This window comes from Daldinia caldariorum (genome assembly GCF_022478825.1).
Source record: "Daldinia caldariorum strain CBS 122874 unplaced genomic scaffold F4812scaffold_2, whole genome shotgun sequence".
Lineage (NCBI taxonomy): Eukaryota > Fungi > Ascomycota > Sordariomycetes > Xylariales > Hypoxylaceae > Daldinia > Daldinia caldariorum.
Window position 1 is genome coordinate 2980215 of NW_025953038.1, and position 26356 is coordinate 3006570.

General features: G+C 48.8%; 9 protein-coding genes and 1 non-coding gene across 10 annotated transcripts; 5 read left to right on the forward strand and 5 right to left on the reverse strand.

Annotated features, from left to right (window-relative positions):
• The first annotated feature begins 3150 nt into the window (after positions 1-3150).
• On the forward strand, positions 3151-7529 carry F4812DRAFT_467778 (Rxt3-domain-containing protein). Its single transcript, XM_047938701.1, has 2 exons — positions 3151-5778; positions 5839-7529. The coding sequence occupies exons 1-2, from the start codon at positions 3545-3547 to the stop codon at positions 7106-7108; spliced, it is 3504 nt and encodes a 1167-aa protein (XP_047794170.1). The 5' UTR covers positions 3151-3544; the 3' UTR covers positions 7109-7529.
• On the reverse strand, positions 7460-8540 carry F4812DRAFT_196478 (DUF1674-domain-containing protein). The gene has a single exon (XM_047930178.1). The coding sequence runs from the start codon at positions 8290-8292 to the stop codon at positions 7810-7812; it is 483 nt and encodes a 160-aa protein (XP_047794171.1). The 5' UTR covers positions 8293-8540; the 3' UTR covers positions 7460-7809.
• Positions 8541-8667: 127 nt separating this feature from the next.
• Positions 8668-8759, reverse strand: F4812DRAFT_t32. Its single transcript has one exon. It is a non-coding gene; the product is annotated as a tRNA-Arg (tRNA).
• Positions 8760-9346: 587 nt separating this feature from the next.
• Positions 9347-12142, forward strand: F4812DRAFT_415809 (tryptophan synthetase). Its single transcript, XM_047933003.1, has 4 exons — positions 9347-9674; positions 9751-9838; positions 9916-11114; positions 11179-12142. The coding sequence occupies exons 1-4, from the start codon at positions 9627-9629 to the stop codon at positions 11980-11982; spliced, it is 2139 nt and encodes a 712-aa protein (XP_047794172.1). The 5' UTR covers positions 9347-9626; the 3' UTR covers positions 11983-12142.
• F4812DRAFT_415810 (uncharacterized protein) lies at positions 12143-13399 on the reverse strand. The gene has a single exon (XM_047933004.1). It carries the CDS (start codon positions 13116-13118, stop codon positions 12270-12272), a length of 849 nt encoding a protein of 282 aa, XP_047794173.1. The 5' UTR covers positions 13119-13399; the 3' UTR covers positions 12143-12269.
• Positions 13400-13622: 223 nt separating this feature from the next.
• On the forward strand, positions 13623-15051 carry F4812DRAFT_196620 (uncharacterized protein). The gene is made up of 2 exons (XM_047930179.1): positions 13623-13874; positions 13930-15051. Exons 1-2 carry the CDS (start codon positions 13728-13730, stop codon positions 14899-14901), a joined length of 1119 nt encoding a protein of 372 aa, XP_047794174.1. The 5' UTR covers positions 13623-13727; the 3' UTR covers positions 14902-15051.
• Positions 15018-17139, reverse strand: F4812DRAFT_467780 (aspartate aminotransferase; the record flags this gene model as incomplete). The annotated part of the gene is made up of 5 exons (XM_047938702.1): positions 15018-15852; positions 15921-16570; positions 16661-16711; positions 16855-16897; positions 17017-17139. 5 exons carry the CDS (start codon positions 17137-17139, stop codon positions 15403-15405), a joined length of 1317 nt encoding a protein of 438 aa, XP_047794175.1. The 3' UTR covers positions 15018-15402.
• A 763-nt stretch (positions 17140-17902) lies between these two features.
• Positions 17903-18316, reverse strand: F4812DRAFT_455963 (uncharacterized protein; the record flags this gene model as incomplete). The annotated part of the gene is made up of 1 exon (XM_047936905.1): positions 17903-18316. The coding sequence occupies one exon, from the start codon at positions 18314-18316 to the stop codon at positions 17903-17905; it is 414 nt and encodes a 137-aa protein (XP_047794176.1).
• Positions 18317-19289: 973 nt separating this feature from the next.
• On the forward strand, positions 19290-22752 carry F4812DRAFT_415818 (SPX-domain-containing protein). Its single transcript, XM_047933005.1, has 3 exons — positions 19290-20515; positions 20571-22150; positions 22220-22752. The coding sequence occupies exons 1-3, from the start codon at positions 19873-19875 to the stop codon at positions 22295-22297; spliced, it is 2301 nt and encodes a 766-aa protein (XP_047794177.1). The 5' UTR covers positions 19290-19872; the 3' UTR covers positions 22298-22752.
• On the forward strand, positions 22753-25583 carry F4812DRAFT_196733 (uncharacterized protein). Its single transcript, XM_047930180.1, has 3 exons — positions 22753-23384; positions 23434-24642; positions 24705-25583. Exons 1-3 carry the CDS (start codon positions 23307-23309, stop codon positions 25545-25547), a joined length of 2130 nt encoding a protein of 709 aa, XP_047794178.1. The 5' UTR covers positions 22753-23306; the 3' UTR covers positions 25548-25583.
• Positions 25584-26356: the final 773 nt, after the last annotated feature.

A 26356-nucleotide genomic window follows, 5' to 3' on the forward strand; every position in this document is an offset into this window, starting at 1 on the left:
ATAAAATCCAACGAGATACCCAAATCTTTTCTTCATCACAACCAAAACGATAATACACACTGAATCATCACCAACATTTAAAACTCTCAAAGAAACAAGACCAGTTATTACCTGGAGTACCGAATATCAACAATGACAAACATGAAGAACACTAGGGCTACGAAAAAGCCGGCAACCCAAAGCAAGGGGCTTTTTGACTTCAGCGACACTGACAGCGGCCTCCACACGTCTGAAGGTTCCAGCTCGGGCGGCGGCTGCTCTGTTATGTAAGGAGCTACCAACCCGCGCTTTTCGAGAACACGAAATACGCTTATTAGGATGAATTTTGGAGGATAAACCGAGGGCTAGGCATCGGTGACATTCTTTGACCGTGCCTGAGGATATATATAGTTAGGAATTTCTCGTCACTCTTTATACGCATTCAATACAAACTCTTGTCGTTCTTAACAATTGAGAGAAGAAACAAAGTGAAATAGCAGCCGTAGAATCATCATATATTATGGTTATGTTATCTTCGTAATATTATTAATCATGAAGTATAGCAACCATACTTTCAAAGACCTTTACCTTAGAGCCACTTTACTCATTTATGTTAAGCCCTGGGTAGTCGTCGAGAGGCTTTGATGCGTATAATTCGTATGAACTCGATGTAGGGTTGTCAGATGGCTGTTACACCGCCACGCAGCCACGTCTTTTTCTATTCAAGACTGGTCCGACTCTAACGAGACTCGACCTTTAGGTATTCGTCGGAAATATGGAGTCTCTTAAACTACCTAGGTACCTATACCCAGTTACCACTTAGGCCATTACGGTTATGGCTGCAGCAGCTCCTATGCGTGGCACCGCATGAATTGTGCAGATTTATGAGGTCTGATGACCGCATTATGCAGAGGGGCACCCTCTCGATTGACAGGGACTGGATAACAGTTGTCGTTGAGGAAAGTCGGTCAAGATAGAGGTGAAGGATGGAGCATATAAAAGAATGCAAGACACCCGCCCCTGTCGGTCCAGATCTGGACTCTTTAGTAGTTTGTAAATCTATAAGATAGCTTGTGAAAGCACAAGTTGTTTGTATACCACATTTGATGCTGGGTAGAAATTAGGTAGTGTAGGTGAGAGGTGGGAATAATATATTGTACAATACAATAATACCTACCTCCTAGGTAGGTACCTAACATTGGAAGTAGCCTCGGTGCGATGCCAAAAGGCAAAAAGCAATATCTCCGTCATTTGGATGCGTTGGCAAGACTTAAAAACGACAGGGATTAGCTGCAAACTAGTGCACTATATTTATCTGATCCCTGCATGCATCAAGTCCCGCGAATGGTTTGCTAATGGTGAAAAGTGCGGAGGTAAAATAGTTTTTTTTTCTTTCTCTTTTTCCTTTTCCTTTTCCTTTTTTTCTTTTTAACCTTCTATGCTCGTCAGACTCGCCCAACCTACCTGTACCTCTAATATTAGTTACGTTTAGGTACGTTTAATTAATATATCAGATGTACCTATGCATGTATAACTTAGTGCATGCATGATCGAGTACCTACCTACCTAATGTACTTAGGTAGGTAAAAAATTAATAATGCATGGGATGGACGGACCAGCTTGTTCCTGTCCAATCGATCGATACAATGCCGCATTAGGCGAATCTATCTCTCAATGTTCCTTTCCCCAAGAATTTCCCAAGAAAAGAACCGTCCCCCTCCCCCTTCCTGTCCACCCCCAAAACGACCCATCTCCAAATCTGCAGACGGAACCGAGAATTCCTTCATATTTTCCAGCCACCCTGGCCACCTTAGAAAATACATATAATGATACAAGTCATATCTCCTAGCTTAAGCCTATACCTTAGGTACCTAAGGTAAGCTACCTAATATATTACTCTGCTTAGAGGTTACATGCTTTATATTCGGCAGCCTTTTACCCCACCGCACCGTCCATCGAATATAAGATAATGATTGGCCGTTGCTGGGTTACCGGTGATACTCCTGCGACTTGCGTGACGGCAGTAATGCGTAATGCAAGGTCGGAAGCCCATCGTCTACTGACAGTAATCCCTAGCGAAACAGAATGCGGGAGTGACTCTATCGCAGCGTCGTACACCCGCCCGTAAACACGTATTGTATATACCACCATCACCTCACTGATTCGTCTGGGTTTACTACGTCTCCTGGGGGCTGCTCCGGATATTTTGATATCTTTGATAAGCGCTGCCTACCTCATGTACTATGTCCTTAGGTACCTATGTAGAGGTAGGTACCTATGTAGAGGTAGGTACCTATGTAGAGGTAGGTACCTATGTAGAGGTAGGTACCTATGTAGAGGTAGGTACTTATGTACTGACTTAATTGTTTTTCTTTGGTGGGGACCTAGCCGTCAACGGTACTAACCGTTTCTGGTACAGAACTGATTCAGGTCCCTTGACCTAGGCCTATAGGCCTAAAGTTACGCACATGAACAATTGCGGTCAAACGAGGGTTTAAGAAATTAAGCCAGATCCAGCGACTCCTGTTGCCATAAATTAGGACGACATCTTAGCCCATTGCTAATGAAGATTACTAACTTATTGACCAGAGCAGGCCTGAACAACAACTTGCTTATTCCACGTTCCCTTGACACAGTGTAACCCGCAAGGTACGAGAGGGGTTAGCCGTACCTATACTTCCGGTGTGCGGCTAGCCGCGTACTTGGCGAGTGGAACGCTGTGGATTCGACCAGGATTAAAAAAAAGGCGTACAAGGGTGGATGCATGTCAGTGGAGCACTTACGCTTGTCCTGGGCGCACAACTCACAAGCTCCCGCCCGCACCCCCCCCATTCACGTAAAGCTCTGAAGCAAATCTAAACAATCCGAACCCTTGTTAGATGAAAGCTGGGCTGCCATACAGCCCCCATACAGCCCCCAGCTCAACAGACCAAGTTTAAGGGGGGTTTTAACTGAACCAAGCAGTTCAAGGAAGGTCTAGCGAAAAAAAAAAAAAAAAGAAGCACCACAAAGCTGTGCACTGCGCGCTTGTGTACCTGTTATATGGGTTTGTGTGAGACTGTGCTTCTTTGGATTGTTAGGTCAAGTGAGAATCTTTCTGTCCAATTTTTTTTTTTCTTCTTTTCGACTCTTGCGCTTCTTTGACTTACTGTAAACGCCTGTCTCAAACCTTACTGCTTTACCACTTCTCTTGCCGAGAGCCAAAAGAAGAAAAGTGGAAGAACACCATTTTCGCGTCGATGTTGTCATCCTCTTTTTATCTCATTTCTATCCTAGATTTATTTTATGCCACTTCATGAGAGAGGCGCGCTGAGTTTAAGATACACGTCAGTGGGTAGCAACGAGGAGAAAGAAGTAGAGGAGAGCCCAGAAATCCTGGCAATATTTTCCCCCCCTCTACCCCCTTTCGCGACGGGGAATACTCGAAGGTGTTTTTGGAGCTGGTACTACTTCTGCTGGTGGTCTCTTAGCTCACTCTGCCTAACGTGCCTATCCTACTGCATCATCTCCATACCTACCTAAGCACTAGGTAGGCCCAGAAAAAAAAAAAAGCCGTTAGGCGGTCATGGATTCGAGACAGCCGCCGCCATCACAACTTCCTTTTGCTCGTAATGCCGCATCACCACCAATTTATGGTCGATCACCTTTCCCGCCCACTCCGAACTCGGCTCCGGCGGTAACAACGACTACGCCATTTCATCCGTCGAATACCGTATCTGCCGGCCCTACCGCGTATAGTGAACATCAGCGACGCCCATCAGACACGGGTCCCTTCTACCCGCAACAGAGACCACCGGCCTATGCGCCCGATTCCGCGCCACATCCCGCACCTACTCACTCGCGACACCAAAGCTCGTCATCTATTAATGCTTCTTTGACACGGAATATGCCTCCTCCCTCGTCCCCTCAGCATCCCAACCAACAGCCTCCTCCGCATCCACACCAAATGGGTCACTATAGTGGTCCGCCCGCACCGAGAGCTCCGCCGGTGAGTCTTGGTCCTCCAGGTGCTTTTCCTTCCGCTCGTGAGCTTCCTGCGCTCAACTCGATACCGCGAACGGGAAGTACGGGAGGGAGCATGTCAATATCGTCGATACTAGGAGGTCCTCCTCCGGCCTCACGTGAACTAACACCTGGTCATCCAGCTTCTTTCCAGCCTCCAGTTACCACTTCCGCCGTTTCGGGCCCGGCGTATGCTGCACCAGTTCACGCGTCGCCTAGGATGCAGCCTGCGAATGAATACGCTGCTTATAATAGGAGACCTCAAACACCAGATCAAGGTAGACCTTTTGATACGAGAGATCCTAGAGGCGCCGCTGTTGGGTCCCCCCCGCAGGGCATATATGGAACCCCTGAATTGTCCCGATATAACACTCCCCAAGCATACCAACCGCGTGGCCCACAGATGCCACCAGCCGACGATAGAAGGGAGCAGCCGGGTCGGATTTCCGCCACTAACTTACCCCCAAGACCAAGCAGCCAGCCAAGGTCTTATCATGGTATACCTCCGAGACCTGCAGATCTGGGAAGGGGCCCGCCTCCTGGAGAGCCTGTTTATGGTAGACGAGAAGAGACGCGGCCTCCTGGCCCGGCGGGGTACGACCCAGAACGACAGCCCCGAACCATGCCATACGAAGAGCAACGTCGATTCGTTACGGATCGTGAAGCAGAATTCCAGGAGAGGGAACGAAGAGAAAGAGAAAGAATGCACTATGAAGAGCAGCGCGCATTCGTAGCTAATAGGGAGCGGGAAATCGAGAGAGAGCGAGAAAGGGAAAGAGAAAGAGAGAGGGAGAGGGAAATGGAAATACGCGAAAGAGCCAGGAGAGAAAGAACTACATCTGACCCGAGTCGCCCACATGGCCAACACCCTGCCGAGCTTGGGCCCCAAGTGCTTTCGCGGCAACCGCCTTATGGAAGATCGGATCCCCGAGAGGCAGCGGCCTGGCAGCGGCCTGGATATGATCAAGGACCCCCAAGAGAGCCATATAACCAGCAATACTCCGGCCCGCGACCGAACGAATTCCCATCTACTACCGCAGCGCCGTATGGAACGCATCCTGCTTTTGCGCAATCTCCCCATGAACGTTTTCCAGCTACAGGTCAGCCTCCTCACGTGATACCTGCCAACCAGCCAGGTTCTCAACCTACGCATCCTTTCGAGTCGCCTGATAGGCATCGTTTTATCCAGGCTCATCCTCATCCCCATCCCCACCCCCACCCCCATCCACATCCCCAGCAACAACCACCGCCACCGGCAACTCATAGAGGTAGGCCAGTCGACGATGTTCCCCCTCCGCCTTCAGTAGCATATAGCAGCGGGCCAGGTTCTATGTTCGAAGTGAGTCGATCGCGTCCTCAGGACGATGGCCCTGCTCCAATCGGTCATCAGCGTACTTTTCTCGGTGTCCAGGAAATCAACCGCAAAGGACGAGTTTCTCCGCTGCCGCAAGCAGTTCAAGGAGCGCAACCTCAATTGCAAGGACCCGCCGGTGAGCCTGGGATCAAGAGTGAATTCGGCCGCATGTTCTCCGGCATAGGAAGCGGTGTTCGCGGTATCGGTGTCTCTAGTCCAGTGCCATCTGGCATGCAACCCCAGTTCTCAAATTCAGGTGCTCTTCGGCGTGACGAAGAGCATCCTAGCCATGAATTACTTGCAGACGGTCCTGCGAAGCCGAGAGGGAAACGGAGAAAAGCAAAAGATGAGGATAGTAAAGGCGATGAGGATAGTAACGGTCGAGCTACGCCAGTTGGCCGAGCTAAACGCCCAAAAACCCACGCTCATCATCACCATCACCAGTAAGTCACAGACTCTCATACTCATGTGCTTCAACCGATATTCATTGTAATATTTTCTAGTCATCATCATCATCACCATCATGGACCGGAAAGAGCCCCCTCGCCCCTTCAAGCGGCAAGTGGACAGCTTAAAAGCCTTAAAACTAACACGCCTATACCTTCTCCCACGCGCAAAGACTTCACCGCTCCTTTCACTCACCATCATCAACCTCCGAGATCAACGCCCGCCCCGACCTCGAAGATGGCGGCACCTGGTCCGACTATTATCCCCAAACCGAAACATAAAATCTCGTCTCAGGCGGTGCTTGATAGCATCGCAGACCGACCACGAAAGCATCTGGGCGATGTCGTGTACCAGGTAACTTTGAAGCCTACTAAGTTGGAGTCATCCCATGGCAAATTTGGTTATGTGTCGAACCCGCGCCCCCTGCCAATGGACCTGATCAAGGGTAACGAAAATTCTACCCTGACTGTCAAGATTCCTCGTGTGCACCTGAGCCCGTCTGCTCGCGAGGAGATTACATCCCGCCGAGCTGTTTGGGGAACTGACATTTATACGGACGACTCGGATATTGTTGCTGCATGTATTCATGCTGGCTGGATTCGAGGCGAATGGGGCGAGGACGTTGATATCGATCTGCTTGATCTTTATAAGCCCACGGCTTCGAAGAAGCAACGTGCGACACCTGCTGAGCAACATCTCGAGGTACTAACTTCGCCCCCAGCCTCGGGTCCGGTTTGGGTACCTGCTGATCGTGACTTACATGTTACTGTCCTTATTCTACCAGCCCTTGAGAAGTATAGTAGCTCAACGCGCTTCGGCATCCAGAGCCGCGAATTCGGAGGGACCTACAACGGGCGTAAGTCGATTCATGATGGGATTAGCTTTATGATCCTAAGCGTGCGCTGGGTGGACGGTGCGGCGCCACAAAGCAGACTTCGCGGCAAGGCGCGTAGGGAGCGAATTAGGAAAGCTATGAGCGAAGTCAACAGGAGCCAAGTAGTGGACATAGGGGAAAGGGAGGTTTTGGGTAGGACGGCCGTAGCGAGGGATCCTCGTGCCAGCAAAGATAGGAGTACTAGGAGGACAACCGACGGCACCAGAGACGGTAATAAAGAGAATCGGCCCACAGCCGCGCCGAACGGTAACGTTCTTGCATCGGGTCAAGAGAGACCTCGTGTAGATACGAATCTGGACGGTAAGGATACGGACAAGAATCGATCAAGGAATGACCAAAGCGCAAGGACGATGGATGCCACTACGACTGCTGATGCTGGGGAAGACGCAGCAAAACGTGGGTCGAGCGAGCCTATGAAAGTTCCTATGTAGCGTTGAGCTAAGATCATATCAATGCTTGGGGATCGAAGAATAGCTGGATTCATTTTGACCGTCACTTCACGGGCGGGTTTAAACCTGACGTTAAGTAAACGAGATATAGATAGGAGAGATTCTGCCACAGTGCTGATCATTCTTCTACATTCCTTACTCTTGGCGGGTTTTCTAAGATAGCTTAGGCGCTTATCTGGTCGTGGTTACTTCCGTCTTGACCTAATTACCTTATAGCATAGCGCGGAGTTGTGAGTATGAAAAGTGTCATGATAGAAAACACAATCGTCCGATGTCGCGCTAGTTACTATATCCGTCCTTGTGTATTAAATCACTAATTTACATAGACACATCTCCACAGCGAATCCCGTCTATATAATTCTACAATCTCTTGCCAATCGAACAGTCTAGACTATCATATAGTTTCGGACATTCTCTAGTATCGAATTTCTTAGCTTAGCCATGATCGAAGTGAATGATGCGTAAATTGGGTGGCGGCTGACCAACTGCGAGCGGAGGAGCGAAGGAGGTAAATATTAGGTTAGGTACCTAGCCTGACCCGTCCTCGTTCACCTGTATAGGTTAACTTTAGGTAGTCGATAGAGAGGTCGTACTAAACCTGATTCTTACGAGTCGGGTTATCTTGCTTTGATGACTTCTCCCAGAGGCCGAACCCGTGTGTATTGTGTTATCAATGCCAGGCGTTAGAAGTCTGTAACCCGGCCATTGAAACTGTAATCACCAGAAGGTCCCCAGCGTAGAGGCTCGTTCTTGGGCCCGCCGACCTCTCCCGTCTTAGGGTTGACGTCGCCTTCAAATTCAGGCGGCGCACCCTTCCGAAGAGGCCCAGACGCGAAGTCGTCTTCGACGGCCGGTGCGCTCTGACCCACAGCCGAGGAGGAAGAAGCTGCGGCAGAGGAGGCGGGGGCGAGGGGAGAGCTGAAGTCCGGGGACGAAGTCGGGTTGAAACCTTCTTGGGTGTTAGCAGTGCGTTGCAGCCGCTCAAATTCGGCCTGCTGTTCGGGTGGGAGGCGGGGTGGTGAAGGCATGGATTGGAAGGGATTAGAGTTGTTGGATGCTTGACGTTGGTGTCGCAAAGGAAGAAGCGCTGCCATTTGAAGGCGATGGGTGCGCCCGTATGCGTACGGACGGGCAATTTGAGTGAAGCGGATGAGGTGAGACGCCATCGAGAGGGTATTTATTTGATCTTACTCTCGTAAAGTTCCAAGAATATAACCGTCTAACCTAGGAATGAGGGTATTATTTGTAAAGCTTGTGGCAATCAGGACTTAGTCCATAATCAGGATATGATGTAGAGGATCAAGTCTTGTCTGGGTAGGTGCATATATATGCAACTAAATACTATATGCATATGAGAGAGCACTCCATGCCAGCTTGAACCCGTATTTGCTTCGGTATTGATTCTTAGCTCCCTAGATACATACATAAAAAATTGAGCACTTAACATTCTAATCCTCGAAGATGATTCATCAATAATAAAAACGTTATGAATTTAGAACCGGACAAGAACAAAAAAAATAAATGAACAACAATAATAAAAACGAGCTCAGCAGGGATCGAACCTGCAATCTTCAGAGAGCGAAGAACCAAGATGGAACCGAAATCTGACGCCTTACCATTAGGCCATGAACCCTACTAGTGACGCTATTGACGTTGAGAATAATGGGTTGTAAACTAAGTCTATATCGATTCTCTTTCTTTCTTTCTTTTTTTCTTATTCAAAAAACGGTGTTTGCTAGGTGTTGTGCGGTGGGCCTCTCTCAACCTAACATTGTGTTAGTTAATAAAACTCACGTACGAAGTATATATCACAACAAGACCAAGTAAACCTTCACATAGAGGTATTATTTCAGATATTTGGAGAAAAAAAAAAACTGATACGTGCATAAGATACTGGATTAGGTACCTACATACGGTACTTTTATTTATACGACAAGTACATGATCAGGTACATGGGTGTCTCGGATATGTTCTTGGTATGTACATAGTACATACGTACGGAGGAGGTTGAGTGGCGCTTTATGACTCAATCGATCTGGTTGGTCCCTTGCATTTTTCCCCCCTAGTGCAGCACTGCATCCTGAGGTCTTTACAAGGGATCCACCCGTTGGGCTGGGTACCGGCAGGCAAGGATATTAGATACATGTACAGAGTACATTAAGCAAAGTGGGATGGCGGGGTCGAGACGAAATGATTCACCCCTCCGATTATCGCCTTAGAGAAATATCCGTATATGAAAAATACTATATGAAAAATACTTACCTAGGTACATATAAATGCTTTCTTTACCTGTACCAAACATACCTACACCTACCTTACCTAGGTATCCATTTCAAAGGCACCAACCCTCGAGAGCTCAAGAAGTTCTTCCTTTTTGACTCATCATAACTCCACGTCCAGTCGTCCCTATAAAGAGTCAAATACCTTATCTCTACGAGTTATCTACGTCTCTCGCTTTTCCTTTCAGTTCAGCACCAATTGACTCGGCGGTCTGAGCAACATGGAGGCTATTAAACAGACGTTCAGGCGCTGCAAGGCAGAGAAGAGGGTACGGCTTGACCTATCCTCTGCGCATTTCTTCCACGAAAAATTCCTTATTTTATTTGGCTGATCACTGTATATAGGCTGCCTTGGTAACATATGTCACTGCCGGTTATCCCAAGCCCGAGGACACTCCTGATATTTTGATAGGAATGCAAAAAGGTGGCGCTGGTACGTTGTGGCAAACAAACCGACTTGGGATATACTCGAGTGATACGTAGTAACCATCTGAGCTAACAAAATTGTAGATGTTATCGAGCTTGGTGTGCCCTTCACAGACCCAATTGCCGACGGCCCGACTATCCAGACCGCAAACACCGTCGCTCTCGCCAATGGTGTTACTATCAAGTCTACCCTCGGCATGATTCAAGACGCCAGGTCCAAGGGATTAACTGCACCGGTTCTGTTGATGGGTTACTACAATCCCCTGTTGAGTTACGGCGAAGACGAACTTCTACGAGATTGCCAAGAGGCTGGCGTTAATGGCTTCATCGTTTGCGATCTGCCTCCTGAGGAAGCCGTGTCCTTCCGAAAATTATGTGGCAAGGGAGGTTTATCATACGTGCCCTTGATTGCGCCCGCGACTTCTGATACCCGTATGCGACTCCTATGCGCCCTGGCCGATTCTTTCATATATGTCGTATCCCGCATGGGCGTAACGGGAGCCCTAGGTACCCTCAACGCCAACTTGCCCGACTTGCTCGAGAGAGTTAAGAAATATAGTGGCGATAAGCCAGCCGCCGTCGGATTCGGTGTATCGACGCGGGAACACTTCCAATCTGTTGCTTCCATCGCAGATGGCGTCGTCATAGGTTCTCAAATCATCACGATTTTGCAGAAGGTCGAGGACGGTAACGGTGCCAAAGCTGTTGAGGAGTATTGCGCCTATGTGAGTGGACGGACAACCCAGGAGACAACCCGAGAAGTTGGTGTAATTGAGGCTATCAGCGCAGCCAAAGAGCCTAGCGGCGATGACGTGACAGTCAACGGCGTAATTACGGAGCATGACGATGCTGCCTTGGTAGCTCAACTTGCTGCGCTTCATGGAAAGATTCCCGAGCGGTTTGGCGAGTTTGGCGGCCAGTATGTGCCCGAGTCCCTTATGGACTGTCTATCCCAGTTGGAGGACGGCTTCAATGCCATAAAAGACGACCCTAAATTTTGGGAGGAGTATAGGTCCTACTACCCGTGGATGGGCCGGCCAGGCCAGCTGCACTTAGCAGAACGGCTCACAGAACATGCTGGTGGCGCTAATATCTGGTTAAAGCGGGAAGACTTGAATCATACCGGATCTCACAAGATCAACAACGCCTTAGGGCAGCTTCTATTAGCAAGGCGACTGGGAAAGACGAAGATTATTGCCGAGACCGGCGCTGGACAGCACGGTGTGGCAACGGCAACAGTATGCGCCAAGTTTGGCATGGAATGTACAGTCTTCATGGGTGCCGTAAGTTCTACCTTTTCATGGGAATCTAGCTTTCACTTGCAGCATAGCTTACGATATGGTACAGGAAGACGTTCGTCGTCAGGCATTGAACGTATTCCGAATGCGGCTTCTCGGTGCCAAGGTCGTTGCCGTCGAAGCTGGCAGCAAGACTTTACGAGACGCTGTCAACGAGGCGCTCCGCTATTGGGTTGTCCACCTCGAGGACACTCACTACATCATAGGATCAGCGATTGGCCCTCACCCTTTCCCTACAATTGTGAGAACCTTCCAGTCAGTCATCGGCAATGAGACGAAGGCGCAGATGTTAGAAAAACGAGGGAAGCTGCCTGACGCCGTTGTGGCTTGCGTCGGTGGAGGGAGCAATGCAGTTGGCATGTTCTACCCTTTTTCGAATGACCCTAGCGTTAAGCTTCTAGGCGTCGAAGCCGGTGGTGATGGTGTGAACACCAAGCGTCACTCGGCTACGCTTACAGGAGGCACCAAGGGTGTTCTACACGGCGTCAGGACGTACGTGTTGCAAAATGAGTTCGGACAGATCTTAGATACGCACTCGGTCTCAGCTGGTTTAGATTATCCCGGCGTTGGTCCCGAATTATCGTCCTGGAAGGATTCGCAGAGGGCCAAGTTTATTGCCGCTACTGATGCCGAAGCATTCATCGGCTTCAGACTTATGAGCCAGCTGGAAGGCATTATACCCGCGCTCGAGTCGGCCCACGGCATTTACGGAGCTATCGAGCTAGCCAAGACAATGAAGAAGGATGAGGATATTGTTATCTGTCTTAGTGGAAGGGGTGATAAGGACGTACAGAGCATCGCGGAGGAGTTACCTAAATTAGGTCCTCAGATCGGATGGGATTTGCGTTTCTAAGGAATGAGAGTGGTTTTGTAGGTTCGATCTAGAATCGAAATTTGGGTGAATCTCTCAAGACTCGGCGTTAGCTGGCGTAAGGGGTCGCTAAAAAAGTTAGATAAAAAAACATTCTATGATTATACATAGTACCTAATTTCGGCGACATATAGATGTGTATTTAAATGCATTTAGATGCATTTTTGGTTTATAAATTTGATATACACTGTGTGCAATGCAATGCCGTATCCTCCGTATCTAATCTCTTTACCTTTGCGCCGTGTGGCGCACAAGTCTTCGAGGTGTTTTCATACCTTAGGTGCTTTATCGTCGCCTTCGGGTTTATCTTCTTCTATGGTGTACTCAGGGTTTTTGGCAGCTTCACTGACTTCGCTGGCTTCAGCGGTTTCCTTAGCTTCTCTAGCCTCTCCTATCGCCTCACCATCTTCCTTAATAAATACAGCCTCGTCATCCTTTACCTCGCCTATAACAAATTCATCACCACGCTCTAACATTGCGTCAACCTCACTCAGAACGGCGTCAGACGTGGCACCGTCGGCAACCAGTTCACCAGGAAGAGTTTCCTGGCCCTCTTCCTTAGGAGGCAGACCCAAAGCGGCGCGCTCGCGGGCGAAACGCTCGCGTATGGCGGGAGTTTGCATGATCTTCCAGCGGAGAGCCCAGCCGGCGGGACCTAGGTCCTTGATGCGGCGAGCCTTGGAGCCGAGGAGATACTCATCGATACCGCCGAGTCGGTCTATCGTCTTGAGGACGTTGGTCGTCAGGCGGGTACGAATAAAGGCACCCAAACTCGGCGACCACAGGCGTTTGGTGTGGCGGTTGGGAAGCCAGGAGGTGCGAGACTTGTTACCGTGATCCGGGGCTACCACATTACCAAACCGGATCTTGGACCCCGCGAAGAGACCCTCGTTAGCCTGCTTATACGTCCGGAACCGGCCGTACGGGTACTCGGGCACCTGGTCCACGGGTACGGTCAGGTGAGAGGGCTTTTGCCGGTGGCAAGGCGAGGCGATGCTGAAAGCGCGTATTATTGTCGTGCTAGGAATCGGTATTCTCTGGGAGGTGGTGGAAGAAATGTGGGAGGTAATCGAGGAGATGCAGCACGGCGAGGGCGCCGAGAGTCGTATTGGCGCCATCTCGTTGGCCGAATGTTTCGATAGCGACACTTATACGCGGAGTTAGGCTACCACGGCGGCATAAATGATTTGAGGGGGGCCAATGCCGTTGCTTCGGCGGTAAAAATTGGTAGGGAATTTGGTGGTCGAGGGGGTTTCGAGGATGTTTCGAGGAGGTTAAGATATCGACATAGAAGATTTGCAAATACCTGTTTAATTCAATATGTTCCATGTATGGCTTACATACATAGTACCTACCTACCTAGGTACTTTAATCATACAGGTATCAAGATGTGTGTGGGTACCTAACTTTAATACGGCCAATTGAAGGAAAAGTAAAAGTCATGTGGCACCGCTCCACGTTCGCGATTATCTTCTTTCTTATCGACCGCGGGGTTCACTGCTGGGAGCACGGTTGACCTTACCCATGTACCTCATTAGTAGGTTAGGCAGGTACTCATGCATCTACAAAGCTTCGATAATTCAGATTACATTATGCTTAGGTTAGGTACCTTACCTAAGGTACCTAAGGTACAATAAACTTTAACAATGTCAATTTAACAACAACTTACTTACCTCTTACACACCTTCTGACTCTACATCCTGCATATACAACAAAATACGATCACAATGCTTCCCCCCCTGGATGAGGCCGTCCTCAAGCAGAACCCAGACTTCGATCGTCTCTACAAAACTCTCACCACCTCGCTTCTCAACCCAGACGGGTCGACCCGGAGCAACGATCCGGCAGCTAAGAAACGGGAAGCTGTACACAATGTGCGTTTAAAATCACGACAATCCAAGTTAATTGACCAATGCTTATCATAGCTAGGAACTCAGAGCCTACCGTCTCAAGGCCACGAAACAGCATCTCCTCCGCCGCGCGATAGCAGCAGCAGCTAGCCCCGAACCGAGCAGTAGAACGAACGCGAACAGCAGCGCCGCTTCATCTAAGCTACAACCACCACAACAAGACCTATCTCAGCCTAATCGACGGACAAGACCAAGGCCTCAAACACAGACGTCTACACAAACTCAGGCCCCTCCTGCCGAGATTCTCGATTTACTACTCCTACTACCGCCCTTCCTCTCCAATCCCACCTCTTTATCGCCCTCCGCGCTAGCTCTACTCCTTTCCCGTCCGCCATTCTCCGATCTTCCTTCTCTATTCCCTCTCTTGACCGCCACCATCTCTACCACGTTATCTCGTCAAGCCGGCTCGCTAGCTCGTGTGCTCAACCCGCATACCAACCCCTCTTATATCCACCGCTCTGTCCCCGCCCTCGCGTCAACAACTACCGCCTTGCTATCCACTATATCAAGCTCCTCTCTGGCGCTATCGCTCGCCCGCCAGCGCGCTGCTTACGACTTAGCGTCCCACCTCTCACAACACGCGGCGATCATAGCCCAGCTCGTCCGCGTGCTCGAGTCCAAACATGGCCCCGCCGCGCGATCCGCTGAGCTGCGCGCGGAGGAAGCCAACCTCTCCGTGCGCGCTTGGACTCTCGCTGCCGAGGCCTTGCTCTGGGACGCTCGACGTACCGTGTACCCGCCCGAGGCTAGACGCGCTCTGATTAATTATAAGCGGCACTTGGGTAACGCGCGGATGCGCCTCGCTGACACCTTACGCATGCGCCAGGTAGAGCTTGAAGACTACGGCGTAACACCCGCCGAGAATGGGGGCCACGGCGACGTTGGAGAGCAGAGCAATAAAGAGCGGACGATGCGTGAGATGGCGAGGGTGTGGCGCGAGATGGAATCACGGCTTCACGAAGTAAAGGGAGACCTGGATCGACTAAGATAACCGATTCATCCAGCCGAGCAACCCGTTACGCACTCTCCCCCCCCCTCTCTCTCTCCCCCCTACTTTTCTTTTAATCATGGACATGATGAATACCCTAAGACCTTGTTATTTTATGGATGAAGAGAGCTAGTAATGAATTCTATTTGCGTAGATATCTAGTGGTGATATTTGTATCACAAGCATCTGCTGTCTACCATTCGCCGATTCGCGAGATAGTGAGATAGTCCTGGTAGATGCAAAAGACAGGAAAAGGGGAAAGGCCCAGCAGAAATGTATTAATCAAAGATACAGCTCCATCATCATCCAGGAGTATCGCAATGAACAGGTATATTTTTTCTTTTCATAACCCGAACCGTCCATTAGGTCATTCGTCTATTTCGTACCGTCGTACCGGGCTGGCTGCTTTTCAACCTTTCCCCCTTGAAATATTTACATCGTACAAAACGCTCCCTTTATGCGAAATTTCCACCATTCCCCGCTTAAATAAGAAGAGACGCCGACTTAACCCTTGACATTGTAGATAGCCTCGGCTAGGCGTCCGACGTTGTCGGTTGTGATGCCAGCAACGCTGATACGGCCATCCTTTGTAGCATACACGCTATGCTCCTTAGCTAGCTTTTCCATCGAGGCGGCATCGAGACCGGTGTAGGCAAACATGCCAATCTGCGACGTGATATGGCTCCAGTCATGAGCACTACCGAGCTTCTCCAGGTTTTCTTTGAGAAGAGCACGCATGGAAATGATGCGGTCAGCCATGCCCTTAACTTCGCCTAGCCACTGCTTGTTGAGGGCTGGGTCGTTGAGGATCTCGGATGCAATGCGTGCACCATGTAGCGGAGGGTTCGAGTACAGGGGTCGGATAAGGATCTTGATCTGAGACTCGATGCGCTTCTTTTCCTCAGGCGAGGAGGCGAGAATAGAGAAGGCACCTACACGCTCTCCGTAGAGACCCTATTTTTCACCCACGTTAGTCTACTTAGGCTGCTTCGGATCAGCAAAAAGTAGGATAGCTAACATACCATGTTCTTGGCAAAGCTTTGTGCCAGACAGATGTCGTGGCCCTGTTCGACGAAGTGTCGCACGGCGAAGGCATCCTTGTTTGTATCACCACTGGCAAAACCCTGGTAGGCCATGTCGAAGAAGGCGTAATGACCCTGAGCCTTGACAGCATTGCTAATCTCCTTCCACTGCTCGGGAGTAGGGTCAACGCCGGTGGGATTGTGAGCGCAGGCGTGGAACAGGAAGATGCTTCCCTTGGGGGCGGCCTTGATATCCGCTAGCATTCCTTGAAAATCCAAACCAATGGTGTTTTTGTCATAGTAGCGGTACTGCTCGACCTTGAGACCGGAGTCGTTGAAGACTGCCTTGTGGTTGGCCCACGAAGGGGTTGGGATGTAAATGGTCTTGTCACCCGGGTAGAAGCGGGCTAGGAAGGCGGCGGCGATGCGCAGAGCTCCAGTACCGGAGATGGACTGAGTGATGACCAGACGCTCGAGGGCAGGCGAACCTTTACCATAGGCCAGCTCGGCGGCAGCCTTGGTGAACTCAGGGAGACCAGTAATACCAAGATATTCCTTGTTTAGGCGTTTTGAGACGATCTTGTCCTCGGCGGCACGGACGGAGGGGAGCACGTAAGGCTTGCCTTGGTCATCTCGATAGGCACCAACACCTAGAGACAGCTGTCAGCTTTCGTGGTTTTTTGGGGGGGGACTAAAGGAGCGCAAATAGAAAACCCAAAGGGAAAGGGGGTTTGGTGTACCTAGGTTAATCTTCTTCTCGAAGGAGTCGGCCTTGAAAGCTTCACTGATACCTATACAGTGTAAGTAGAACTTTCTCTAGCTAGCTATAAAATATTGGTATTAAGAGAGGTATATACCAAGGATGGCCTAGTGAGCAGCAGTAGAGGAGCTTTGGGTTAGTCATTCGCCATTTAACTAAAAACAAGGCCTTTACGAATCCGAGATAAATCCGTAGCAAAGACGGCGAAACTCACATCCTACATCCGATCCATTGTTAGCATTTGTTAATTTATTTCCTTTTTATATATATATGAAATGAAATGAAACGTATAATTTCAATTTAAGTAGCAGCATGGGGACAATAAAGGTGACATACGGGAGGACCTTGAGGCACATTAGCCCAGGTAGACCCAGCTCTTGCAGCTTGGAAGGTGATAGCAGAGGCCGGTCCTCGACGGGCTGCGGCTCGGCGAGTGGCGATGCGAAGTGCTGGAAGCATGATGATGAAAGGGAGGTATTTGGCAGGGGAAGGGGAGACGAAAAAAAAAACTTAAAACAAAAACAAAAAAAAATTTCAGGTTTCACAACCGACAGACACTTAAAAGCCTGGAGTCTGAAGTCTGAAGTCTAAAAAATAAGTCGGGAAAAAGGACTTGGTGTGAGTAAAATTTATGTGGTTTTAAGAAAGTCGTCGAACGATGTCGGATCCTAATTGAGACAAAAATTAGCTGATTGAGAATTAGCTTAGAGTTAAGGCTGCTTTGTTGCAGTGCAGCTACAGGTACATAAATGCTGCTGACTCACAGACGTTTACCAACCCGTTCCTTCCCCAGATTTTTTTTTTTTTCTCTTTTGCTGCTTAATGCCCGACTTTTATTAGCGCACCAATGCTATTTCCCCAGTCAAGACCCATAGCTCCGAATCGGCTCATTCCCGGTTGATCAACCAAGCCCCCGTTCCCCGTTTCCCCGTTCCTCCCCCACCCGTTCCCCCGGTTAGGTACTTTCTCCTTTATCAGATCCGAATAGGCCGATGCCTGAGCGTTGATTTATTCTATTATATTCTACTTCGTATGTACGCAAATAACCCATCAAGTATAAAATGCATTCTACCATGTCTCATACGAAGAACAAAATTCCTCAATGCGCTATCCTCGCTTCAGAGATTCCCCATATACTTTCACATTTACTCCCCCTCTCTAACCTTTTCCCTGTCTTGTGATTGCCATCGTGATCTCTCCCACCTACCTGTTCGATGCCCATTTAATCATCTACTGCAATCGAGCTTCTCTCGCTGAAAAACGTGTATCGTTCCGAGTGACCTGGTGGGAGGGGCCACTGTCGACTATCCCAAACGTCGCCATCCCCATCAAAAATAGAGGCCGGGATAACAGGACGACTTGCATCTCCCCAGATTGAGTTTTGAACTGTATCGGCAACCGAAGTTCTTGACTTGTCAGTGTCGTCTCGTTCTTTGTGGGACGCAGTGCTCTCTGATGGTGGCGTTTCTAATTCTCGATTTGGTATTTTTTCGATGTCGCTTTGCCTCTGCCGCCGCCGTATCACACAGCAACGTATTGCTACCGGGAGCACGATTAGGAATGTCACCGCGACTACTGCTGACGCGATGATGGCTATGATCCGCCCTGTGCTAAGGCTAGGCTCGCTCGACGACATATCAACGTGAGGTTTCTTTTCATCCGGCCTTTAACGTCACGGTGCTTCAAAACGCCAGTCCCGAAAAGCTGAGAGTAATGGTTAAGTGTATAGCAAAATGGTGAATTCGCTCTCCTCTCGAAGTAATCTAATTTCGTCCAATGGAGTAGCAAACCTGGTCTTGCTAGTCGAACCGGGCCACCGCAGAATTATATGATTGTATTGTATAAATTTGACCTGGGGCTCGACATTCAATTATGACTAACACTCGATGAATATTCGATCTTGAAGCTAGTTGTGTCCATACTATGACACATAAGAGGCAAATGGGATGGAAATGGGGAACGAGTTCTAAAAGGGGGGTGATGATGATAACAGGTAGGTAGGCACTCTGCACGCCCAGGCCAAGAGCAGTCTCGGCGGACACCTAAGAAAGAAATACATTGATTTACGTCGGTCCAGAGCCTGACACAATCCAGAAACAATAGACGTTTATCACAGAGTGAAAGGGGACGTAGTAAGGAAGGATTCATGGGGAGGATTGAAGGATCGATTTACTGGAAAGCAACTGCCAGATAGCGTAGAGTGGCTTGAATCTAGGTCTCAATGAGTGTAACAATCGTACGGACGCTGCGGCAACGAATGTAGGCGGGAAATTATTTCAGTTGCTTTATATAAAAGGGGCCAATCTAACTTGGGTCAGCTTGGTCAACAGAAGTTGATGTCGAAGCTGAGCCACAAGGCAGTTTTAAGAGGTACCTGATCTTTAGCAAAAATAGGTTCGCCATAGCCCACCATGGTCAATGGCGAATATAATCTTTTAATTCACTACTTGGCCACATTTATAAGGTAGTCAAACAGCTTGATACAAATAATAACAGTGTTCTAACCTTACCTAACGTACCTGTTTTTAATCTCTACCTGCTTACCTAGCCTCTTAAGGACTCTAGGTATGATACCTAGGTAGGTACCTTAGGTACCTTAGGTAGTATTACCGTTGCTTCAATTTAACTATCAAAAGTATGATAGCTGCATGTACTATGTAAATGTGAATTGCTCAATTGAACTCTCTCTCTCTCTCTGCTTCTCTCTTTCTATTCTAATGTTGTTATTAGGCTCTTTAAAATCCATATCTCTTAAGAAGCACGTTTCACGAGCACGCGACCTTATTGGTAATTGGTAAAAAAAGGGTTTGGAGAGAAATCAACTATGCCCCACGGGAAAGTTTGGAGCTGTGATGAAAGACAGATGGGGCCTGGTCGAAAAGGGCCTAGCCGAAGCTCAGCTGGGAACATTATAAGTGACGCAAAGAACTCAAAACAACTTTGCTGCCGGATCGTGCTACATATCGTATTTGTACTGTGTACGACACGCTCTCTGACGAATTTCTTCGTGTATCTTGCATTTTACTATATATCGCCTTTTCTTCAATTGAATTGGATTGCGACTATTTCTATATTTTATACCCCATTTGCTTTTGCTTAGATCTCATTTACTTCCCTCTTGTACACAATCACCGACAATAACCTCCCCCAAATCTCTGGAGTCGATGCAAGCTCGTTGGCTTTTCAGCGAAGATGCGTTTCGGTAAGACTCTTCGCGAGTCCATATACCCACCATGGAGGGACCAGTATATCGATTACGCAAAACTGAAGACGATGTTGCGAGAGGATAGGAAAGAGGAGGAGGAGGATGTGCCATGGACAGAAGATGACGAGAATCGTTTCTGCGACGAGGTATTCAATGTGCAGTTAGAGAAGGTGGCCCAATTCCAAGAAAAGACCATCAGCGAACTGAAGGAGCGCGCCGAGGTGGCTTTCGAGACGCTGAAGGAGATAGCACCCTCCAATGACAAGCCCAAGAATGACGTGACGATCGCCCGATTAAAGGAGCTAAAAAGCGAGCTGGACGCCATCACCAATGAAGTTAAGGAGTTGAAAAAGTATAGTAGCGTCAACTACACTGGTTTCCTTAAGATTGCGAAAAAGCACGATCGTAAGCGAGGTGATCGCTACAAGGTCCGGCCTATGATGCGGGTTAGCCTGTCGAAGCGCGGCTTCAATTCGGAGCAGGCGTACACGCCTCTTCTCGCGAAGCTGTCTCTAATGTACTATGCCATCAACGAAAACCTAGACGAAGGTGAGCAAGGCCAGCCACTAGATATCGACCTAGAGAGTCAGCAGGAGGTACACAACGGCGAACGATATACTGCCCATAAATGTAAGTTATTTCAGGTCATCGGAACTTTCTGCACGGGCTAACGTGATTTTCACAGTCTGGATACATAAGGACAACCTTCTTGAGATGAAGACTGCTATCTTGCGGCACCTACCTGCTCTTGTTTACACTCAGCAAGCCGGCCAAGAGCCCGACGGCAACGAAGACCCTAAGATCACATCCCTCTACTTCGACAACTCCAAGTTTCAACTATACGCGAGGAAGGTGGACCGCCAGGTTGACGCTTCATCTCTGAAATTACGCTGGTACGGACAGTTAGGAGCAAATCCCGAGGTCATTCTTGAACAGAAAATAGTGCATGAAAATGGCATTAGCGAGGACAAGAAGTTCTATATCAAAACCAAGTATGTCAAACAATTCATCGACGGGCAGTACGGAATGGAGAAAACAGTCCAAAAGATGGAAAGACAGGGTCAGACTGCTGAAGCTATCCAATCGTTCGAGACTACTGTGGCAGAGATTCAGGATTTTATCATCAAATCTAAGCTGGAACCTGTTCTGCGGGCCAACTATACCCGCACGGCGTTCCAAAAGCCATCTGACGATCGTATCCGAATTTCGATCGATACTGATATCGCTTTTATCCGCGAGGACACCCTAGATCGTGATAGGCCGTGTCGAGATCCCCAGGAATGGCACCGACGAGACATCGACGAAAATAATATGAGGTACCCCTTTGAAAATATGAACCAGAGCGAAGTATCGAGATTTCCTTATGCGCTCCTCGAGATAAAGCTGAAGGAGGAAGGAGGACGCAAGCGGCCGGGGTGGATAGAAGACCTGATGGTGTCCCACCTTGTCCACGCTGCGCCAAGGTTCTCCAAATTCGTGCACGGAGTTGCATCTCTCTTTGAGGATTATGTTAATCAATTACCGCTCTGGCTGAGCGACCTTGAGATAGATATTCGCAAGGATCCTCAGACGGCACACGATGAGGAGGAACAGCGGAAGGCACAACAGGCAGAAGATGCTATGGTCGTAGGTAGCTTTTTGGGCAGTGGCGCAGCTGCTAGAATTGGCTCTTATAAACCAGCAGCAACAAGTTCACCAGTCGGAAAGTCGTACCTCTCGGAGCGAGCCGCTAGAGAAGCCAGGGCATCTGCACCACCAGCTCCTGTAAATAGCCACGGCGAACAAGACGATGCGGACGGCACAGGAAATGGTTCTTCCCAGAAAAGAAGTTACGGGACGCTTTCTTCCGTCTTCCCTGGCTTCTCGCTCTCGCGGTATTCCCGGGCAAAGCGCCAGCGAGCACAGCTTCCCGAAGGTGTTACAAAACCAGAAGCGTGGCTCAAGAACGCGGGACCGCTTCAGGTTGAGCCCAAGGTATGGCTTGCCAACGAGCGAACATTCCTTAAGTGGCAGCACATTTGCATTCTTCTTGGCACCTTGGCAATTAGCTTATATACGGCAGCGGGGGAAAACTTTCTCGCCGAATGTATGGGCATCGCGTATATCGTGATTGCCATCTTAGCTGGAGGATGGGGATATATTATGTTGCACAAGCGCCGCGACATGATCGTGGAACGCAGTGGTAAGGACTTCGACAACATGATTGGTCCGTTGGTGGTGAGCGTTGCCTTGATGCTTGCTTTGATACTCAATTTTGTATTCACGGTAAGTTGAGTTTTATGCTGGTTTACTGGTATTTTGAGTAAAGGCTAATATCTATTCTCTTACGTTTAGTATCAAGCCGCGTTTGCAAAACTGGGCAATCGGCTGCTGAACGAAACTGAAGCAACATTTATCGGGGAGCTTGTGTAAGAATTATGTTCCGTCTCTATTGCATGAGAGTTTGTTCGATTTGGATCTGTCAAAAGTTATTGTCTACCTACCTACCTACCTACCTAAGGTAGGTACCTAATATAGGTTGGATGAATGTGCTGAAAGTATGGGTTAGGTATCTACCTACATATGTAAGTAGGAAGGTATGTTAGATACCTGGATATTAAGAATTAACTATTAGAATAAGTGACTTGATTGAGATAGATAGTGGAAGAATGTAAGGAGAAAATAGTTGCACAAATGATAATCCGCCAACACGGAATTAGAGGTACCTGTATGGAACAAAAGGAGTGTCGTACATAAGTCGGGTGATAGTGGGGTTATGTACCTAAGTAATTAGTTTATGTAAGAAGCTATCTTAATAACTTACCTTAAGCCTAACTAGTAGGTAAGTAGCTAAGCTAAGGTAACAATATCCACGCAGCTGCCACGCCAAATCGCTGACTTCTTCGTCCTGAATGGCTACTTCCTAACATAAAAGTCTTATCCAGCCCAAGTCCATGAGGGTGGACTTTCTGCTGCTGGATTGTGCATGACACGCACCTCACCTGCAGCTTCCTGTTTTCCCGCGTCCATTGTGCATGTCTGCCGTGTAATGTAGTTTTTGGACTTGAACAATAAAAACGTCAATTACACATACATAAATACCTAACCTACCTCTTATACCTAATCTAATCTTTCTTCAAATCAGTCAAGTACCTTCATCTACATAGTAACAATCCTGCGATTTTTATCCTAAGAAATCATACGCGAGTTCCCATCTTTTCCCGAATCCCGAGCTTACCTTTCTATCTCAATTACCTCGTTTGCCTCAGCCTTCTTGCATTAATACATGTACCTTAGCTGTGCCCAGCCACAAAAACTGACGCGTACCTACATGGTGCAACATCGGCAACGACCAAGAAATATATCGGGATAATTCGCATCTCCTCACCTACATAGTAGGCATTTAGCTTTATGCCTGCAAAAGATCTACCACGAACTAGCCATGTCCGAACCGAAGAAGAAAGGGCTCCTGAGTGGTCTGATGCGCAGGATTAGTAACGCTCAAGGGAGCGGGAAGCTGGTATGTATCCGCCCCGCGGGAAATTGAAACCGTACTTATAGATCACGAGGTGAAGGATTCGCCATCAAGACGGGCGAGCGATAGCGATGCACTTGTACGTAGACGTCGTTCTGATACGTCCGATATCGTCAATTCTCGTAGGCGGCCGCGCCGCCCAGATCCACGTGATGCAAAAGGGAAAGGTAGGGAGCAGCCAAACGGCCGCAAGTACGAGCCGGCACCCTTGTCAGAATGGCCGCCGTCTGGTATCGCTAGCGAGGAAGAGCTCACTCTGGGCCACGCGATGGAACTCATCTCGAGAGGCGTTCCGGCACACAAGGGACATAAGCGGCCTATCCCACATGCATCAGATCATTATTACGGATTATACACGACTACAGCAGGCAACCACGGTGATGATAACGATACTGTTAACCAGCATGATGCCATGACTCAACTTACATCCCTGACTATCCAGGGTTCGGGTCAACCTAGATACCCCTGGGAAACTCTTGAACAGCCGAGCCTTGCCTTTGGATTTGGAGGGCGGCCGGGCACTATCACTTTAAATCACTGGGCGAATATATTCAGCGCAATCCCACCACCCATTGCGCTTCGCGATCCAGGGGTTGTGCCGAGAGAAGTCGACTTGGTCTCCATATTCGACCGACTACAGGATCTGGAAGCTGGCCTAGAAGATGATAATGACGAGCTCCTATATCGTTTATATAAGCGCTTCTTGAAAGATCCAGACAAACTCTTCAGCCCGCATAAGACAATGGAGAAGCAGATTACAGATTTGGTCATGTGCTTGTCAAGCCCGGATTGGATTGACTTTTCCATTCCGAAGAATCAGGTCGTCACGAAATTTATATATGACACGAGCCCTGCAAACCACAAACAATATTATAAATTCTTCTACCAGCTACTCCTGAGCCTCGAATTGGAACTACGAATTAATTCGAAAAAGCATACGGACTGGGCCAAGGAAAGACTCGTGGAGCAAATACCGCCAAGGATTCAGTGGAATCTGGCCCTTGCCAGGCGATGGAGAGATTTCGTGCGGATCGAAGATTACGGCGAGGAGCCAGAACAGATCAAACTACGGTTTAAGATGAGGAGGAGACAGGTCAGCATGCTGAAAAGATTTGCTCAGATGATGAAGTGGCCGAACCTCACTCAGACGATAGCTGAGCTCAAGCAAAGAGATACCGAGGGAACGCTAATGATTGTTAGTTCGCACGCAATGGCTTTCTTCAGCGGCCTAGTCTTACCAGGGGTATGGACTACTATTCACTCTCCTTAACCAGAACGTCGTTGAATTCGCTAATTATTACATAGCCTACATTTCCTTTCTTGATCATGAACTCTTTAATCGATATTGATCCTGATAAGGCAACTGACAATCTCGCCTTGCTCACGCATCTTCATCCCCATTGCGGTTTCCAGTACCGCAAAAGCTATACTTACTGGAGATCAGCTTGTATCGTCGGTAAGGTCCTTGCACCGACATGCCACGAGGTTGCTGGCTGGGTTGGTCCGGCCAGACCGACAGTAGACCTTGGTCACTCTCAGATAGCCCGGATCCGTTCAAGAAAGCCACGTCAGAATGTCCTAACGCCAGAGGACGTGACTTCTATGAGTGATAGATCGGATCCCTTAGGACCACGATCTGAGATCTACCCTGTCGCGGACTACGACTTGCTAATACCGGATACGGATGACATAGTAGATACCGTCCGACTCGAGCTTGTTAATCTCAAGGAAGTTGCCGATAAGCAGGATTCGGGCCCGCAATGGTTCGAGGCATCGTTGCAGTTTGCCATCGACGGCGTGTCGTGGCCACTTCACCTTACGTTTGATGTCTCGTTCATCAATGCTTGGCCGTGCTCTGACGGGCCTCACCCTCTATTCTTCGACTATGTCTTCACTATACGCAAGGTTGACGAAATCGTAAATATCCTAGACTGGGGTAAACCAAATAGTAGGGAAAGGAGTGTTCGTCCGACAGTAGCTGGCGGGAGCAAGTCACCCGAATTCGAACCCATCCACGGAGGAGACGATGCAGAGAGAGTCCTAGTGATCGAGGCGTTCGGCAACCGGGACAATGAAGTCTTGGCACGGGCGTGGTGCTCTCATTGGGGACTCAGCGCAGTAGTAGCGGATGTTGGCAGGACTTGGTGAGTTATTTTCGTCGCACGACGATGGCAGATAATTGATTCGTTGACGGCTAATGCGACACAGCATGGCGTGCGCTATCCGCGAAGCTTACGCAGCAACCTTGACGGTTGTAATTCTTGTTGAGGATCAACCGGGGGATGCAGAATAGCGAGGTGACGGTCGGAAGCCTCACTGCGAATGCTTGGGATCGTCACGACCACCGGGCAAATGGTGACGGTGCAGGGACAAGACATACAGGTACACATGCCAATATCTCTACGAACACATCGACGCAGTTAACGACATTCACGATGTTTACGCGATTATACAGGTGTTCTAGGCATTAAGAAGACTTGTATAGGATAGCTGAAATTTTGGTTTTTTTTTTCTTTTTGTTTTATAGCTCGGAATAGGGAGCTTCGCCTAGATATACCCAATCAGTCAGTTTCGTTCCGTATTCCGGTATTAATTGTATTACTATTCTTGCACACGAGGCAACGTTGAGCCCCTGCTCTAGAAGCGCGGCTTTTTAAATAGGATTGCCTACGTTGGCTGATCGGCATCTTTTGCAAAAGGGTGCTCGACGAACTAGAACACTCTAACTACAGTTAAGTGACAGGGAGTGGCTGTTTGCCACACCACAGATCATCGTGGCCGTTCCTCCTAATACCGGACTTACTGCGATCGCCCGGAGCCAAGTTGGCGGTGGAGGTACGTGTCTGGCGTGTGTATGCTGGTTATGTATGTTTGTATGTACATCACATCCTGACACCCAAGCATTCAGCAACCTGGTCGTACAGTTTTAATGTGGGCATTTCGCTTAGTGCAAATTC